General features: G+C 43.0%; 1 protein-coding gene across 1 annotated transcript; it reads right to left on the bottom strand.

Annotated features, from left to right (window-relative positions):
- Positions 1 to 766: 766 nt before the first annotated feature.
- On the bottom strand, positions 767 to 17,509 carry xirp2b (xin actin binding repeat containing 2b). Its single transcript, XM_088414232.1, has 8 exons — positions 17,459 to 17,509; positions 16,415 to 16,549; positions 14,831 to 14,920; positions 14,552 to 14,606; positions 14,369 to 14,457; positions 4,982 to 14,135; positions 4,054 to 4,184; positions 767 to 2,714 (listed from the first exon to the last, which is right to left on the bottom strand). Exons 1-7 carry the CDS (start codon positions 17,507 to 17,509, stop codon positions 4,093 to 4,095), a joined length of 9,666 nt encoding a protein of 3,221 aa, XP_088270358.1. The 3' UTR covers positions 767 to 2,714; positions 4,054 to 4,092.
- Between the last annotated feature and the right edge of the window lie 1,115 nt (positions 17,510 to 18,624).

Genomic DNA, 18,624 nt, shown 5'->3' with positions numbered 1-18,624 from the left:
AAGATACATTTCTATTATACATTTTGTTGTGGAATTAAAAAAAGAAAAGAAGCTCAAATTCTGCCCACTGTTTACTCACATTCCTGATGGAAAAATAAAATATTGGTCGTGTTAGAAGTGCAGACATTCAACTTTAAGAACGTATTTATTTTTTTAATATTTAGCTCAAGGAAGGGCTAAAAAAATCGATTACTTAATGTAATGAAGTATAATTGTAATCAAATATCTTTAGTAATTCAATATTAAAGTGATTGATTATTCAATGTAGTAATTTTCTACTAAAGTACTAAAACAATGGGTCACTTAAGATAATGAAGAAAGTAATGATTATTTTAGGTAATGAAGAACAACGTAGTTAAAATTAATTACTTTTGGTAATCAAGCATTGAATTGATTGTGCTTTAGGTAACAATGTATTAAAGTAATGGAATAGGTAATTGAGTGTTAAAATAATTGATTACCTTACTAAATTATTGTATTATTTCAAATAATGAAGAACTAATGTAATGACTACTTTAGATAATGGATTACCAGAGTAATTGATTACTTTTGGTAATCAACGACAGTACAGTTACTGCGGGTTTAATCATTTAAGATTTAAGTAAATATGTGTTTAAGTAAATATAAATAGTATTTATATTTTTATCAAAAAAAATACAAAGCGCAGATTAACAATTGAAGTTTTAAATGGAAACACAGAAGGAACGTTCAACAGAAAAAAATACATTTATTTTCTTTTGATCAACATGCCTTAAAGCTTCAACAAACTCAGGAAGTGAGCACAAATTCATGTATCATCTAATCAAAAAAATACACTTTTTACTCCCTCCAAAAAAAAAATTTCAAAATAGGATACAAATTAGCACTACCAGCTTGTTTTGGATAAAATGTACACTTTTATAAATAAAATAAGTCCTTAGTCTATGTAGTTGTCTGCACACCAGGTGCCAAAAAATCTGCGTAGCTAAAAAAGATAAATAAATAAAACTGCTTTGGATTATGAGTTTAGCCAGTAGAGCATTAAACAGCCAAACAGTTATTTTGTTGTTATAAAAAACAATTGGTAATTATTGAAGTATTTTTTTAGGATGAAAAGAAACAAAGTGGATCCATATTTGCACGTATTAAGATGCACTCAGAAAAAAAAAAAAAAAATCATTTCTGGCCATGATTGCCACTTGATTGCTTAGCATGATGACAAATCCAAATATTGTGGTGTGATAAAGGATTTCCCTCCTTCCTGAATTCATTTTTTTTGGTTGCATATTTATCAGGTTTAATATCATAGAAAAATCATCATTTATGAACTGTATTTTATTTATCGTTGGGTGGTCTAAGTGTGATGCATTTTTATATTTTTCAAGAGTCTAGATATTTTTTCCAATATTTTTTATTTAAGCGTTTGGGTGGATGGCATAAAAAAGCTGCTACTATATGAATTAAGTATTAAAGTAATTCATTTTATTTAGATAATAAAGTAATTGCTTACTTTAGTACCTAAAGTAATTAATTATTTAGTACTTTATTAGCAAATGGAATTATTACTTTAGTTCTAAGATACTTTAGTACTATTAGCAAAGTAATTGGTTGATTACAAAAGCAATTGATTTCTTTGGTACATACTAAAGTACGGAAAAGTAATTGATTACCATAGTACCTAAAGTAATTGATTGTTTTTGTTACCTTACAACTTTAGTACCAAAAGTAATTTATTATTTTAATTATTAGATTCTTTAGAAATATTACCATAGTAGTTAGTTGATTACAAAAACAATTGAATTCTTTGGTATGTACTTCAGTACGGAAAGTAATTGATTACTAGTACTTAATAATCTCAAGTACTCAATTATTTAGTTTATTGAATACTCGATATTTTTCGACCCTCTTTTAGACAAACGTTTTAAACTTTTTAAAAAAGAATATGAACAAGTGAGGACTGAATGTCTTGGACTCCTGAAAAATAACGTGAAAATACGTGTTTGGGATGGGATGAGTTAAGATTTGTTTGGTGAAAAGAAACGTTTGCGAATGACAGGTAAAAAAAACGAGAAATCAGGAAGGGGGCAAATTTCACAGGACTGTATATGTAATTAATGAAAAAAAAAAACCAGTATAAACGTTATTTCTCGTCACATTCACATCCTCCAGCTTTCCTTTTCTACTACACTTGGCTTAACATCCTTTTTTCAGAACAACGTACCACGTAGCATTCTTTCAATCGCTCCAAAAAATCTCTGACTTTCTTAATTGGACCTTGTAAGTTTTTTTTTTTTTGGTTTCTTCTTAGGTAATTACTTTACAGGACACTTCTTGGAACAGTCTCCCCGTCTTGCTGTTGGATGAACTTGTGTGAATTTTGTGGCGGCGGCCATTGTGGTTTGGCCACTTGAATATCTTCCTCCATTGGAAAGCTTTTCTTGGGGGAATCAGCCCGCGGAGGCCATACCACCGATATCTTGCCGCCCCGAGGTTTGCTTTCATCAAACGCTTTTGTCGTTTCAATATCGTCGCCGCGAGTTTTGTTCCCGTCAACTGAATTTAGGCCGTTTGTCGAATACCTCCATTGGATTTTACGGTCCGGCGGGACGAACGCGTCACTTCCTTCGGGAGCTTTTCGGCCGAGTTCGTTATCGTGCATCCCTTTGGACTTGAGGAGTTGTTTGTAGTGGTGCAGACAGAAGAAGTGTCCGTGGAGAGAGACGTAATTTCCCAGGCTGCAATAGGTAGAAGTTATCTTGCGTGGGGCGCGCCAGGAATAGCGGATTATGTTCGGGGTTCTAAATTAATTCATTTTGGAAAGTTTGGAAAAAATCGGACAATCGTGTCGGTCGGGTATACCTTACGACGGTTTTTTTTCTGTGCTTATTTCTAGCCCTGGCGGTGAAAGATTTTGAGCGTCTTACGATTCGACGCGATTCTGATTTTTGAGTCTACCACGTGATTCAGAATGGATTTCCGGTCCCAAGCGGTTTTTGATTCAAAATGACTTGATTGATAATGGGTTCTGCTTCAAGGATCCTCACCATCTGCTGCAGTCTACTTTTCAAAACAAAATGACAAATGGAGACGTCAAAGGATATATATATTTTTTTACAAATACAGTATTCAGTTTTGAAATGTAAGCATTGCCTTTTTCCACAAAAACAGCTTATGGATCACAACTGCGATTATATTCTTTGTTTTGAGTGCGGAAAATTTGGCATGTCTTCACTGACATACTGTATTTTCTGAACTAAAGATTATAAGGCGCACCTTTGACGCATGGCCACTTTTAAGACTGTTTTCAGATATAAGGCGCACCACATTACAAGGCGCATAGAATAGAAACTACAGTAGTGGCTGGAGTTGCATCATGCATCCACTAGATGGAGCTGCGCTAAAGGGAACGTCAACAAAGTAAACAGATAAGTCAGTTCAACTTCATCAATAGTTAACTGACTAAAGCGTTCTCACAACTGTTCACTCCCAGAATGAATCAATCGCTGTTTTATTTTAGTACTACCTGAAGAATACGAAAAGAAGACATTAAAAGGACTGTTTAGATTCATGCCCAGATGAATCAAGATTTTAAAAGCATGTAATTATGATTCAATTAAATATTAAATTTTGTTATCAAACCTTAAAAAATATTGTTTTGTTAATTTGAAAACCGTTTCTGGATTTATTTTATAAAATTGCATTATTTTATATAAACTGCTTCAAAAATGGAACATACATAGGAGATTACAATTTCAATCAGGGTATTATAAAAATTGTAATTGCAAAAAAAATACATTTAAAACAGAAATCCAGACATAAAAAAATGAAGAATTTACGTCCCGATGAAGTTCTTCAATTTTTTTCGTCGTCCAAAGTGAAAACCGGCGGTTTATGCACCGTATAAGGCGCACCTGGTTATAAGACGCACTGTTAGCTTTTGAGAAAATTCAAGATTTTTTTTTTTTGACGTTTCAAATATACATCGAAAACAACTCAGTCCGATTTGTTGGTCATTTTTATGAGTCATTAATTTAGAACCCTGGCTATGTGTCATTTGAGGACCTCCGCATTTACCTTAGTTTACTTTTGCATTGCTCACAAAAGAAACATGACTTATGGTACTTTTTTCGGTCCACTATCCATCCATCCATCGGATAAACCCTCCTTCGACACACTGTGCAGAGCTCCGACTTGGGAACTCGAGCCTGTGGGGGAGAAAACCGGAAAGTTCTTTCATTTGTGGGTCGAAATGACTCATCCAAATTTGTGGTTTGTCGCCGTTTGAGCACATGCATAAACAAAACATGCAATGCTCGTCAACAAAAGCATACAAAATGCACAATGGTCCAGTTTCGAAAAGGAAAAAAAATCCCAATGTATCAGTGTTATATTCATATAATTTGATTAATAAAAGTATATATATATATATATATATATATATATATATATATATATATATATATATATATATATATATATATATATGTATAAACATTTCCAGTTATTTAGGAAAATATGAATTTTTGACAAAAACAACCTCCTTAAAGTCTTGACTTGCACTTCCCAGCAGCCATAAGGTCCAAATTGTAATAAAAATACGTGGAAATAAGGGATTAGTAGATTATGGGCACCATGAAAAGAGAAACATGACAAAGCTTTAGACGTGTTTTCTCGAAACTATGGATTTCAAATTGGCAATATTCATTTCATCTGAATTTTGTTGTATTTCTGTGCAATGACAATAAAACTGATGTAAACTTGAATGTTTGGATATAAAATAATATATAATATAAAATAAAATGAAATGCCTAAGCACCCACAAAAATAAGTGCGAAGCATGTGAGGTATCTCGCAGGATCAGTTTTTAATCCTAAACTGAAGAGTGAAGTGAAGATGCAGTCCACATGATTCAGAGGTTAGGTTTTTTTTATTTGACAAGCACATTTTTCATCCATGCCTCAGTTTAGCTCATGCTTCCATTTTTCTTTTTTTTTTTTTTTACCGGAGACAATGGTCGTTTGATGAGACACTAGCTGCGACGTCACCACTTCCGACACAGCGTAGTCGAGGCTCTTCGTAACCGCGGCGCTCTCATTCGGGCTCCGGTGAAAGTTCTTCAGTAATTTCTCGGCGGCATCTCGGTCACGGCTTTGCGTTCGCCTGACTGCCGCCGCTTTCCTTTTCACCGCGTCAGCATAAGAAAAAGGAGGCGGCTGTCTTGACACGCCGCCAGACCCCTGACTGACACTTGTCGCGGTGACCTTGCTCCCCGACGCATCAACGCTTGAGAAATGCTCCGTGATTGATTTGCTCTCAGGAGGAACTGATGGATCTGTCCGCTCAATTTCCAGCACTTTTTCATGAGCAGGAAGGGCAAAACTCCGCTTTAAGCCTCCCCGCATCTCGGGAGGACTTTGCGGCTTTGATGTGTGGACCGCCGACTCCTCCGGATCCCCTTTCTGCTGGAATCTTTGCTCGCTCGTTTCAAAAACGTTCTTAAGAGCACGGATGTCCAAAGCCGGCGACGCCCTTTCCGAGTCTTCTCTCTCTTTGATGCAATCTTCGCTTTTGTTTTGAAACTCCTTGCCGATCGCCGTTTGGTCAGTTGATTCGAATTTATTTACGAGGCCAGACAAGTCCGCCTCGGGTAGATCTTCCTTTTCCACGCGCACATTTTCCTCCTCGCTATCCTCCAGATCTGGGCCCAGTCGTTCGGGGATAGCGATGGGTTCCTTCCGGGTATAGGTTTTATTCATTTCAGCTTTTTGCGCCTCTTCAAAAAACTCCTTCTTTTCTTTAAATGAAGCCAACGATAACTCCGAGGTATCTTCGGGGGCTTCGTTACAAAGCGGCGGTTTGATGTCAGAGTTACTTTGCGTTTCATTTGCATTTAAAACCTCCGGAGGTTCACGGGCGCCCCTTTCCAAAACGTTCTTTTCCGCGGCCTCCGAGCCTCGGAAGGCCTCGAGTTTGATCTGCCGATGGAATGACGCGGGTGCTTCCACGATTTCAGATTTCTTCTCAGATATTAGCTGAGGGGACATCGAGGGCGGCGGGGTAACGCCGCGCGAGAGCTTGGCCGTGGCGTCTCTAAGTCGCGGCAAATTCTCGGCGCGGTCAAACGTCGGAGAGGGCGTGATCCTCGTGAGTCGCGAGGTCGGGGTGTCGCAGCGGCGCGGCGGAGGCGTGGGAGGTGTGGCCGGCCTGTGGAGCAGCGTAGGCGAGGGAGTCACTCTCTGGGGGGAGTCGGTCCTCCGAATGGATTCGATGGTGATAAATGTGGGCGAGGGAGAGCGGGTTCGCAGAGATGGCGAGGGTGCCCGAAGGTCAATCCCTTCTTTTCTACTTTCGGTTAAGCTTTCCTTCTTTCTTTGACTCTGGCCTTTTGTAGAACCGATGCCGGTCTTGGAAATTTTAGTACACGTGGTCGTCTCGGCAACAGATTCCAATTCCGGCTCCTCGCCCACATCGACTTTTTGGGCTCGATTCGTTTCTGGAACAGAGCTGGCTGGTTTACGAGGCGCCTCCGAACTTGTGAGGCAGTCTGAAAAAGTGCCAAGTATAGTTTTTGAAACCGTTTGCATCCCCGTGATGCGAGAGATTAAACCTGACGCCTGTTGTTTCCGAGGTTCCGCCATTTCCACCGATGCAGACGGGACTATTTCATTTTGTTCTGCCTCAAATGGCACATTAATTGGGTCCGCTCGGTTTTCTTCCAGTGACGTCTGCGCGCTTTTCGGAGGAAATGTCACCGCTTTCTTCTTTTGCGTTGCCTTCAGATGATTTTGATGTGCTTTTAGCTGCTCTGACTTCTCATCCTCTTTGCTTTTTGTCATCAAGGCTTCCGGAGCGTTCGCTGCAGTGACACTTGTGAGAATTTGGGAAACGGCAATTGTTTCCTCTGTTTCATTTGAAGCTTCCGTGACGGTCTTTGATTCTGTGGCGGTATCTTTACTGGTACTTAATTGTGTACAAGCTTTCGACTTTTTGGACTTCTTTTTCTTCTTTGGCGTCGAAGTTGCCGTCTGACTGTCAGTCACTCTCGTCGTGACGTCATCGGGTGGGCACGAAGAGACTTTTGAGATCACCTGCTTTAATTCTGTCTTCATCTCGCTCGACTCATTGATTACTTTCAGCTCGGTGGAGCCATTCACTCCCACCTGCGCCTTTCCCTCTTCTTCCATCTTTGCATCGAGCACCTTTTCCTGCTTATTGTTCCTTTTTACCTTTTGGTTTGTTTTGACAGTTTTCAAAGTCCCAATGGCGTCTGCTTTTTCCGGTCGCTCGGTTTCATCAGTATCCTGGCTCTTGGTGGTCCATTGATTCGTGGTTGATTCCAGTTTCTCTTTTTTCTTGGACTCCGATTGGGATTTCTTTGAAATCTGTTCAGTGGTTTCAGGTTTCACCGTTTTAACCAAGCCTCCTGAATTATCCATGCCCGATCCATTGTCCGTCTTTCTTTGAGATTCCTTTGCGTCCAGACGTTTCACATTTTTCTCCTCAGCAGTTCCCTTTCCAGTTTTTGCAAATTCAGTGGTTGCGGTATGAATGCGCTCGGAAACGACAGCTTGAGTCGACACTTGGGAGGAATGAGAAACAATTTTCTGTTTCGTTGACTGCGCCGTTTGTCTCGCGGCGGTAACGGAAGAGCTTTTTTGAACAGAGACGACCTTAGAAGCCTCATTAGAAAGCATTTCCCGTTTGGCAGATGATATTGTGGCAGATCCTGTGAGATTTTGTTTCTGAGTGGTGTTGACATTGCTCTGAATGCTATTGGAGATAACAACCTGCTTGGATGTATTACATGATGAGGAGTCTAAATTAAGCACCAAAGCAGAATTTTCAGCTGCGGCCTGTTTTATTTCGGGCACGTTGTTTGTTTGCTTTATGTCTTCGGTGGCAATCATCTGAAGAGCTGCCGCAATTGAGTCGTTCACAAAAGGCGGAGTTGGAGTGGTTGGAGGAGTGCTATCCTCTTTATGCTTCCGGTACTTTTCTTCCGCTTGTATTAATGGGGTGTTGAATTTACTTGTTTTCACTCTTGTTTGGGGAGGGGGCGAAGGAGGTGGGGTGAATCTCACAGGGGAGATGCAAACCTTTCTTGGGGGCCGTGGCGATTCCGGCGGCGGCGGCGGGACTTCAATTATTTCAGACGTACGCTTCGTAGTTACGGACTGGCTGACCCCTTCGACGCGGTATGTTTCCTCCATTTTCGTCTCGAGCTTTGGGACGGGACACAAAGTTGGAACTTTGACTTTCTTCACCATCATCTTTTTGGCCTCCGCGGGTGAGACGTGAATTGCTTGTTTCGGCGTTCTTTCCAGTTCTCGGGGAGGCGGCGGCGGTGGTGGTGACGGCGGCGGGAGGAAGTCCTGTTCATTCGGTGGTGGTGGAGGGGGGAGGTGATCGGTGTCACAATCTACGCAGGGAGGAGGCGGGGTAGGAGGAGGAGGGAGGTCAATGTCGACCACAGGTGGAGGTGGAGGGGGAAGCGGTAACTCAGGTTCCGAAACTGGTCTTTTGGGGGTGTAAACATCTGTTTGTACTTTCGTTTTATTTAACCGTATCATTCCTTTTGGCTTCAGATTGCAGAATTCTGTTTTTAATGTTTTGATGTCGTGGGTTTGTGTTATCGTTTTGTGCTGTACAACCGTTTTTGTTTGCGTGGTACTCCTTTGCACCGTGCAAGATTTTGACTGAACGGATTTTGTTTCATTGGCAACAGAGTGACTATCTGCTGAAACTGCAGTTTTGATCTTTTGTGCATTTCTCTGCGTTTCCACATTTAAATTCTTAACAGGAGGCCTCTGCTTAACTCTGACTCTTCTGTAGGAGCCGTGCTTCCCTTTGGGAGTTTCACGCTGCGCCGTTTCCATAAGTGATTTAATTGTGCCTTTCACGTCGCCTTTTATCACCTCTTCTTTCTCCACCAAAGTTTGCTCTTGTGTCTCATATAATGACCTAATGGACATTTTGACATCCCCTTTCACCTCCTCCTCCTCAGTGCTTGAGCGTCTTTGAATTTTGGGAGAGGACGGAGGCTCCATAAAGAGCTGTATCGTTCCTCTCACATCCCCCTGAACAACTATCTCCTGCTGACATGCTTTCTTTTCAGAAGAAGCGTCTTGTAAACACTGCATCGCCGTGTGAATGTCACCCCTCACGATTTCTTCTTTTTCCACCTCACGCAGCGTTTGCTTCGCCAACTCAAGAGATCTTAATGTAGCCTTGACATCTCCGGGAACTAGATCCTCCGTGGTGGCTTCCACTCGAGAAGTTGCCGATTTCTCGAGGGATCGCATAGCTCCTTTGATGTTCCCGGGGACGATATCCGGCTTCTCTACCTCCTTGTGACGATGCTGTGCCTTCTCCAGGCATCGCATCGTTTTGGGTATGTTACCTTTCACAACCTCCTCTTTTTCCACAACAACCTTCTGGTTCACTGACTCCGACAAAGAAGTCAGCGCGGCTTTCAAATCCCCCTTGACGATTTCCTCCTTTTGGAGCCCCTCTGCTGAGACGACAGGCTCCGTCATGAAAACTTTTACTGTGTTGTGAACATCACCTGGTATGATATCATCCACCGTGCGCTCGATTTGGGCTTGGTTGCGACTAAGGATGACTTTCATGCCCTCGATGTCACCTCCGATGATCTTTTCTTTTTGGACGGTGTCGGATGCCGCTTCGTCCGGTTCTAAGTTCAGCTGTTTTAGATGACTCAGGGCCCCAGATTCGATACACGTGGAATAAAAGTGGACATTTCCCTTCTCAGTTTCATCTACCGTTATCTTCTTCATATCGGGCCGATCCTGACTGGAAAGTTTTTGCAGGGCACTCTTTACATCTCCTCTTACGACGCCCTCTTTTTCTATACCAACTTGGTCTTGTTTGTTCAGAAGGGAATATATTGTCATCCGCACATCGCCTTTCTCATCCTCCTGAATGAGAAGTCCGTGTTTGACCGAGCCGCGATCGCTGAAAAGGTTATTTACGGCCTCCCGAATGTCCCCTGGAATAATTTCTTCCTTTTCGATACTTTTGTTGCTTTCCAGGTTGAAAAGTTGTCGCACTGTTGACGTGATATTCCCTTTCTCTTCGGACTCAATGACCACCTGCCGTCCACGTCGTTCCTTTCTGTTCAGGAGGTTCATCATAATAGTCTGCAAATCCCCTCTGATGACTTCCTCCCGCTGAATTTCAGGAGCTTGCTGATTCATTAGATTGTATTTTGCCATTCTAACATCCCCGATTTCATCAGACTCGATGAGAATTCCTTTCGATGTCACCATTTTCTGACTATAAAGCTCTTCAAGCGTTCCCTTGACACTCTTGCCCAAGATTTCCGTCTTCTCTATTTTGGTCTCGTTAAAGTCATCAAAAGGCGTTGTCTCAAAGAGCCACGTTGTCGACTTTACATCCGCTTTCACAATTTCCTCTCGGGTGACGCGCGTTTCCTCATCTTCATCGACCTCCTTAATGTGGTCCAAAGGATTTTTTTCAAACAGCCAAACGGAATGCTTCACGTCTCCCTTTTCCACCTCCTCTCTTTTCACCATCTCGATCAGGTTTTCTGAGCTCAGGCTTCTTATTTTGTCAATCGACTGGGTTTCAAATCTCCATTTGGCCGACCTGACGTCACCCTTTTGTATTTCGCTTACGTTGACTGTTCGGACGGATTCCCGCGACGCAGTCTCGCTTTCGAAGCGATCTTTATTCATTTTCACGTTGCCACCTTGAATGTCGTCCACAGTCTTGACGACCGTCCTGTTTTCTTCAGAAATCCTATCAAGAGGTTGCGTCTCAAACCTCCACTTTGCCGAGGTGACGTCTCCTTTTTGAACATCCTGCTGCGTGACGGATTTAATGATGTAAATCTCATCGGAGTCCTTGATGGCATCTAAGGGTTTGGTTTCAAATAACCAGCGAGTTCCGACGACATCGCCACGCGTCACCTCCTCGCTGGTGACTGTGGTGACCTCATGGTAATGCCCCTCCTTGTCCTGAATAGCGTAAAGAGGCTGAGTTTCAAAGAGCATTGTGTAATTTTTCACATCGCCTTTTTCCTCGTCGTTGCGAGCGATCGTTTGCGCTGTGGACAGCTCCGTTTCAGATGCCGCCTCCTTGATTCGATCCAAGGAGAAGGTCTCAAAGATGAAGCGGCCTTTGTCCACGTCCCCGCCGTGGACGTCAGTGACCGTGCGGCTCGTCAACGCTTCCTCTCGTCCGTCGTGTATAGTGTCTATGGACTGATTTTCAAAGAGCCATCTACAGGTTACTACGTTTCCTTTTTGAATATCCTCAGTCTGAACCCTCTTGAGATGTTGCATCATTTCCTCTGACGTTGACGTCATGATATCGGATGCGCTGTGTTCAAAAATGTGCTTCTTTCTTGACACGTCGCCAGATGCGATGTCAATCTCTGTGATGCGCTTAAACGAGCTCGCGCCCTCCCCGGAAAGATTCTCGAGATTTTCCGTCTCAAAGAGAAAACACGCCGTTCTGACGTCTTTCCCTCGAATGTCCTCCTGATTCACAGTGCACGTTTTCAAAACGGTTTCTGTCTCGTCGTGTATTGCATCAAGCGCTTGCGTCTCAAAAAGCCACGTGCACGTTTTAACGTCTCCCTTTGGAATGACTTCCGACTGATTTTCGCTATTTACCTCCACTTTTTCATACAGGACGTCCATCGGTTGTGTCTCAAATAGCCACTTGCAGTTTTTTACATCTCCTTTCACAATGTCTTGAGTTGTACTCTGTGTTTCCTCATCTTCGATGTTGCTGAAATACTTGATGGCGTCGAGGGGCTGCGTCTCAAAGAGCCATTTGGCGGTCTTAACGTCGCCCGATTCAATTTCTTGCTTGGATATGCCCTTGATTATTTGGTATTTGTCGATGCTTTCATCAAATTGGTCGATCGGCCGCGTTTCGAACATCCATTTGTACGTCGTTACATCCCCGCTGACCACCTCTTCGTGACGCACCGTTCGTAACTCGTGGAAGTGGCCGGAGCTGTCCTGCATGGCGTACAGCAGCCCGGACTCAAACAGGTTTTTGTTAGATTGCACCGAACCGCTTTGGACACCCTCAATCAGGATTTTTTGGGACTCGTCCCTTCTGTTTAAATCCGTGCTTTCAAACATATGCTTATAGTTTGACACGTCCACTTTGTCGATTTCTTCCAAGTCGATCGTTCGGATGACTTCCTTCTTTTCATCTCGAATCTCCTCCAAAGGTTGGCTTTCAAATCGCCATCTCTGGTGTCGAACGTCTCCCCTCTCCTCCTCGAGGTCGGGCCTTTTTTTGAGTTTGCCGACCTCCGCGAGCTCCTTCGGCGCATCCGCTGGCATCACCATTTTTTTCAATTTGCCCACTTCTGCAAGTTCCTTCGGCTCCTCGGTCGGGATGGTTTCAAAGTAATGCCTGGCGGATTTCACGTCGCCCGCAATGATCTCCTCCTTTGTCATGGGGGGGTTATTCGAATCATCTTTTAACATGTCCATCGGCTGAGTCTCAAACACCCAGCAATTCCTCCGAACGTCTGCTCTGCAACTCGTGCCATCCTCCTGCGTGAGGTCCTCCTCGATGTTTACCGTGCGAGTTATCTCTTTCTTCTCGTCGCGTATGTGCTCCAGAGGTTGGCTTTCAAAGCGCCACGTTTGATGTCTCACATCACCTTTCATTTCTTCGCTCAGCGTCGCCTTTTTAAGTTTTCCCACTTCAGGGCGGTTCTTCCTCTCTGTTTGAGGACTGCTTTCAAAGAAGTTTCTCGCTGATCTCACATTACCCCCGATAATTTCTTCAACGGACTGAGCCGTGGCATTTGAATCGTCCTTCAGTGAATCCATCGGTTGCGTTTCAAACACCAAGCAGTGTTTGCGTACATCCGCTCCGACTACCTCCTCGGTTTTCGAGCTTTCTAACTCAGCGAGGGAGTTCAACGTCTTTATCTCAAATAACCATCGGCCCCAATCTCCTCTGTTGCTGTCTTCCATGGAAAGGCTACACACCAGCTTAAAGGATGAAAGCGCTTTGTCCTCATCGAGAGGTTGGGTATCAAAAAGCCAACGTGAAGCAATGGAGTTCTCCAGCTCCGTTTCGATTTTGCGCACAGATTTGATCTCCAGCATCTGACTGGACTGCCCCATGATGAAGCATTCAAACTGAGTGTCAAACGTGCTTGTTATAGTTTTCTCCTCGTCATTGATTTCTTCCACGACCGATCTCAAGCTCAGCAGATGGCTCTCGTCGATTGTCTCCGTGTGTCCCAGGCCTTCCATGTACTTGGTGTCAATCATGTAAATGGTGGCGTTTCCGTCCTCCTCTGTGAATACGACCTCTTTGGTGAGCTCCTCTTCATTGTGCATCTTATTCAGACTGTCCATCGTTTGGGTCTCAAACAACCACGCCGCAGCCCGGACGTCCCCCTTATCAAACTTGTTGAACCTGTTCCTATACTCCACGGAGTTGGTCTCACGTGGGCCCAGCTCATCCATCGGTTTGGTCTCGAACATCCACGCCGTACGCCTCACGTCCTTTCCCAGAATCATTTCTTTCTCCGTAATCTTGTTATCGTCTTCCTCATCATCTAGGGATTCGTCCTTGATGGCATCTAGTGGCTTATTTTCAAACATCCAGCGCCTTGCTTGCACATCTCCCGGCAGAATCTCTTCCCATTCGTATTCCTCATCGGTGACATCAGCTTCATCCTCATACAAATACGCTTGACCGGCACGCTGATTGTTTACGCCCTCGTCGTATTCGTTGTAGAAATCCTCTTCGATATTTTTCCTAACTCCTGGATGTATGTGCTTGTATAGACGTTTCAACTCAGACATGCTCCTCTGCTTGATGTAAGCCTCTTTGCTGAGAAGGTTTTTGGCCGGGTTCACTGATCCTTGAGGATCTTCAGATGTATACTGAGTGACGGGAATAGTTTCCATGCCGGACGACATTTCGAGTAAATCCGGCGGTGGCGGCGGAAGGTAATCAGGGTCTTCTATGGCTGGTGGCGGCGGTGGAAAGTCCTCGTAATCTATCTTGGCGTCCGGCGTGACCTCCGCTGCGTCGGCCGCTGACTCTTGGTGCACCTCATTAGTCACCGTGTTGTTCTGGGTCACACTGGAGGACCACTTTGACCGATTGATGTCACGTCCAGTCTTATTTCAAGAGCAGAAGTGACATTTGTGGTTAAGTTCCTTGAAAAGTCTCCAGTAAATTTTTCATGTCATCAATTACAGCTTCGGTTGAAGTGTTTATGAAATGACACGATCTTACCAAAGCAGAACAGTTGTCAGTAAAGATGTTTGGAGCTTTATCAAGTGTAACCATTATTATTCTGCAGCACGGTACGGCAAATCTCCTTTAGTAAGAACAAAATGCAACTGATTACCTTGATTGGTTTGTGTGGGGCTGCTTCCTCGATGGTTCTTTCAAAGCGAGCCCTCAGTTCTTTTGTTGTGTACCGTGGAAACTCTTCTTCTGTTTATCCGTGATGGAACAAGGGAATGCAGACAACTTCTATGAGCTCGGGTGCATTGTTCTGCACAACGCACATCGAAATTCAATGGCTTACCTTCATTTTCATAGTTTTTATCACTGTATTGCAAGTTATTGCCACTGTCTGACACCTAGGGATTTTAACACAAGAAACAAATGTTGAGTCCTCAGTAAGCCACATTTTACCTAATGGAATACAATACAAGCAGGATATGGCCACAATATTAGCATTAAGCTTGTGGACTTTCATCAAACAAAATTAGATGGTTTGGATGAACATTTTGGTCATTGAATTTGTGCTTTAATAACAGATCTAATACGCTAAATCAAGCACACAACAACAAAAAGTAAATACCACTGTTTCTTGGTTGGATAGAAGCTGCTGACTGTCTGCCAACACCTGTTGCCCGCTGCTTGACACGGAGACCTCTGAGTGTGACATTTCCTGTAATTGTCAAAACAATGAGTATGGTCGAGGTGTAGCAAGTATGTGGAACGGTTGCCGTAGATGCCACCGCGTAGCAAAATGTCGGAACAGAATTGAAAATCCATCTCACAGTTTTGGGTATCATTTTGAACTTCTTCTGGATCCCAAATGTTTATTTTTTTGTAGCGCCCCCCTTTTCGGGGATGGCATTATTTTATGCAGCCCCGACCCCCACATACCGACTCCCGCACACATTGACTTTTTCAAAAAGTACGCATACACATTACTTGCAAGCCTTTTTCCTTCTTAGAGTTAAAAATTTACTTTGCTGAGTTTACCAGGCTAGTGTAATTTATAATAATGAAAACTGTTCATAGTTCATAGTAATCTGTGCCCCCCCCAAAGGGCCACACCCCCGTTTCAGGGCGATCAGATATTCAGATTTTCTCCCATTTTAATTCAGACAAATTCAGCAACTGTGAACTTATCTGATTCTATGGGTTTTGACATTACATAAACGATAACCGTAAGACCCTCCTCCTTTCAGACATTAGCCAATCACATCAGTCTTTAGGCCTCTTACTTTTTTTTGGTGTTTGTCTCCCATCGTCATTTGGTTTTCATTTTGGTTTGCGAATAAGCTCATTCACGCTTTATCACTGACAACTGGGCTGAGGTGCTAGCAGGAAGTTGTCAGAAGCCAAAATAATTAATAAATAATTATATTATGACTCATAAAAATGATTTTAAAAAAGACAGCTCATACATGAGGAGATGAAAAATGTACTCCCACTGTCTCAAAATTTCAAATCAAAATGTGACCGTTTAGAGTTATGTATATAGGTGGCACAACTCCTTCAAATGAAGCTCCTCATCTCACTTCAACATACTTTAGTTCCTTGGCATCAACTCGACACAAGATACAAACCTATGAATTGCTCACGCTCAACCACAAATATCCACACGGTAAAGTAATTCGACACTCAACAACCATGCCACGCCAGACAACACACCGGAATACGATCTGTATTTCGAAACATATTTAAAAAAACAAAACAAACATGCATCATTCATCTGTGCCTGCCCCCCGGTGCTCATCTGATGCGAGTCAGCTCCACATGCTGAAGTGTTATCGCGCACGCCACGCTGGAATCAAGCAGGGAGCCGACAGTTAATGCAATGCGGTACGACCGCCGTAGACAGCGGCGGGGTGACAAAAAACACGCCGGCCCGTTCATTCATACTGTGCCGCAAAATAATAGAAAAGCAGACGGCCGTAAATGTGTATTGGCGCAAACGAGGTAAAGATGCATCGCGAAGCTCCGTGTTCATTTTCAGAATAAATGGCATATTTTTCCCGGGCTCAACCATGCATGTTAGTGAGCTAAATGAAAGCGAGGCATCAGGATTCCTGTCGCCGCTAATGTTTCCCTCTCACATGATGATAGACATCTTTTTCTCTTTCATGCATTGGCGCCCATAATTGGGCATATCGGCCTCTGATATGTGTACCTGAACACCGCTGTGCTGGAAATGGAAGTGGGTTACATGTGATGCGGTAGTAGAGGTTGCTTCCTGGCTCTTAAATTGTTTCCTCACACCGGAGAGTCCCCCAGGCAAGGAAGAACTCTCCGAATCCTCCATGACCTAATGAAGCGGGGAGTATCGTTAGCGGGCTCCGCCTCGCACCCGGCTCATCTTCAGCTTGCTAATCATGCCGTAAAACAGCAGTTTACAACTTTTTGTGCGTTACGGACAGATTTCCGGCCGAGAAACAAATCAAAAGAGATCGAAATGCAGCTCGCCATCACGGTGTGATTAAAGGTCATTTGTTTGTCCTGAGAGACTCAGTCACGCTAGGCCGGGGGCGTCAAACTCGTTTTTATGGTGGGCCACATTGTGGTTATCCTGTGCGGATAAGCGTCTCTGGAAAATGGATGGATAATGTATTCTTTTCTTATTGTACTGCAATACTGCGGGGTTGGACTAAACATTTCTTCGTGTATTAAACTTTAGTTTGTTTACACATAAAATGATTTATGTTCAACGAAAAAAATAAACTGTCATTTTTTCATACTTGCTCTAGCTGTTTAATGTTATACTACATTTTGATTCTATTTTTTTATTCTGTTTTCTGCTGTATGTGGACTTAAGTGTCAAGGTGCTTACGATCAGCTTGCGATGCAAAGTTTCCTGCGGGCGATAAAAAGAAAGAACTGGCGGGTCGCTGTCCCGGAACAGATTGTATTTGACCTCACAGTAGCTTTGCTCCTGACAAGCCTTGAGAAGTGCAGGTAGCGTTTTCTTTTTTCAGCATTCTCCTTAAGAGTCTTGTTTCCTTCCTATTTATATACACTCCCCTCTATTTGTGTCGCCCGTGAAAGGCTTCTGACGCCCCCCTGCCGACTCCCTCCCCGCCGCATGACTGTCACCACCTCCATGAATACAGCGTGACAACATCGGCAATAAAAAGGTGACAATAGCCTGAGTATGGTTACGCAGCTAGCTACCTTGGCTGTGTAAACAGTGACAAAAACGTGCGCATGCACAAAGTACCCTGCTTGGGATGCTGTTGTCTATCCGCTGGGTGAGAGTAGACTGGTACATGATGGCCCTACGGTAGGTCAGCGCTTGGTTCTTCTGGGTAAAATGTTTCCGGAGGTCCTGCTCGGCTTAAATGCGTGCTGCCAGCAGCTGAAGACATACGCACCCAAGAAGATAATGCAATGATTGATTGGTACTTCTATTGTGATATGGAAAGATTTACCATAATTCACAAATATAAGACACGCCCGCGTATAGGACGCATCCATAATTTTGGGCTCAAATTCTGGTACCGTATTTTCCGGGCTATAAGCCGCACCGGTATATAAGCCGCAGCAGCAAAAATTGAGCACCAAAACATTTTTTGTCACGGATGAGCCGCACTGGACGTAGTAGCATCAGCTACTGTATTTATGCAGAATATGGTATATGGACTTTTTTTTTTCTTCTTTTTTTATTTAAAATGAGCTGCTGTTAGCTGCAACAGGCATTGCTAGCATTGTTAGTTGGCTGCTAACAGCTAGCATGTGACTATTTTATGTTTTGATCCATTTTTGGGGGGCATTGCAATGGCGTTTTGTATTGTTTGTTAGCATTAAGCTAACCAGGCTTTGCTTAAGAAATGTTTCTTTTTTTTTCTTTGAGAGTACACTTCAACTGACATTGAAGTACTGAGAATTCAACAGCGCAAAGATTAATTTCTTGACAAAAAGCAATATTTACTAAACTGACACTTTCGATGAAGTGTTAGGAAAGGATTTCACTAAAACTATGTTTGCATATCGTCATATTGATTAATATGCCATATGAATTGGGTCTTTTTTGTGAATAATATTTTCTGATTGCTTTCATAATCTGACGTTGTGATATCTTGCGACTCAACGTCATATTTTGCAGGTGTGCGATTATTGTTTATTAAAGTCTTGTGTGGTCCGATACTTTGATCTTTACATCAAAGGCATTTTACATCCAAGGGAAAGCATTGTAAGAGGACACCGGGGAGCTGAAATTTCACCCACAGCATGTCCAATTTCAACATGATACGCCCACTTAATTGTCACACTACCTTGAGTGTGCCGTCCCTTGGCTAAAATACTGTGAGGGAAATGTTGAACAATTTGTCCAAAAAATGGACGCAATACTGCATGAGGGTTCAGGATCAAAACAACCATCAAATG

Source organism: Hippichthys cyanospilos, chromosome 5, assembly GCF_059441005.1.
Source record: "Hippichthys cyanospilos isolate Australia breed blue-spotted pipefish chromosome 5, RoL_Hcya_1.0, whole genome shotgun sequence".
Taxonomy (NCBI): domain Eukaryota; kingdom Metazoa; phylum Chordata; class Actinopteri; order Syngnathiformes; family Syngnathidae; genus Hippichthys; species Hippichthys cyanospilos.
This window is presented reverse-complemented; position numbering and strand designations above follow the sequence as displayed.

Coding starts and splice junctions, on each gene's coding strand:
- xirp2b (XM_088414232.1), bottom strand. CDS start 17,509: ATGTACCAGTCTACTCTCACCCAGCGGATAGACAACAGCATCCCAAGC. Junction 16,550..17,458: donor ACAACAGCATCCCAAGCAGG/GTACTTTGTGCA, acceptor CCGCTTCATTAG/GTCATGGAGGATTCGGAGAG. Junction 14,921..16,414: donor TCCAGCACAGCGGTGTTCAG/GTACACATATCA, acceptor TGACAATTACAG/GAAATGTCACACTCAGAGGT.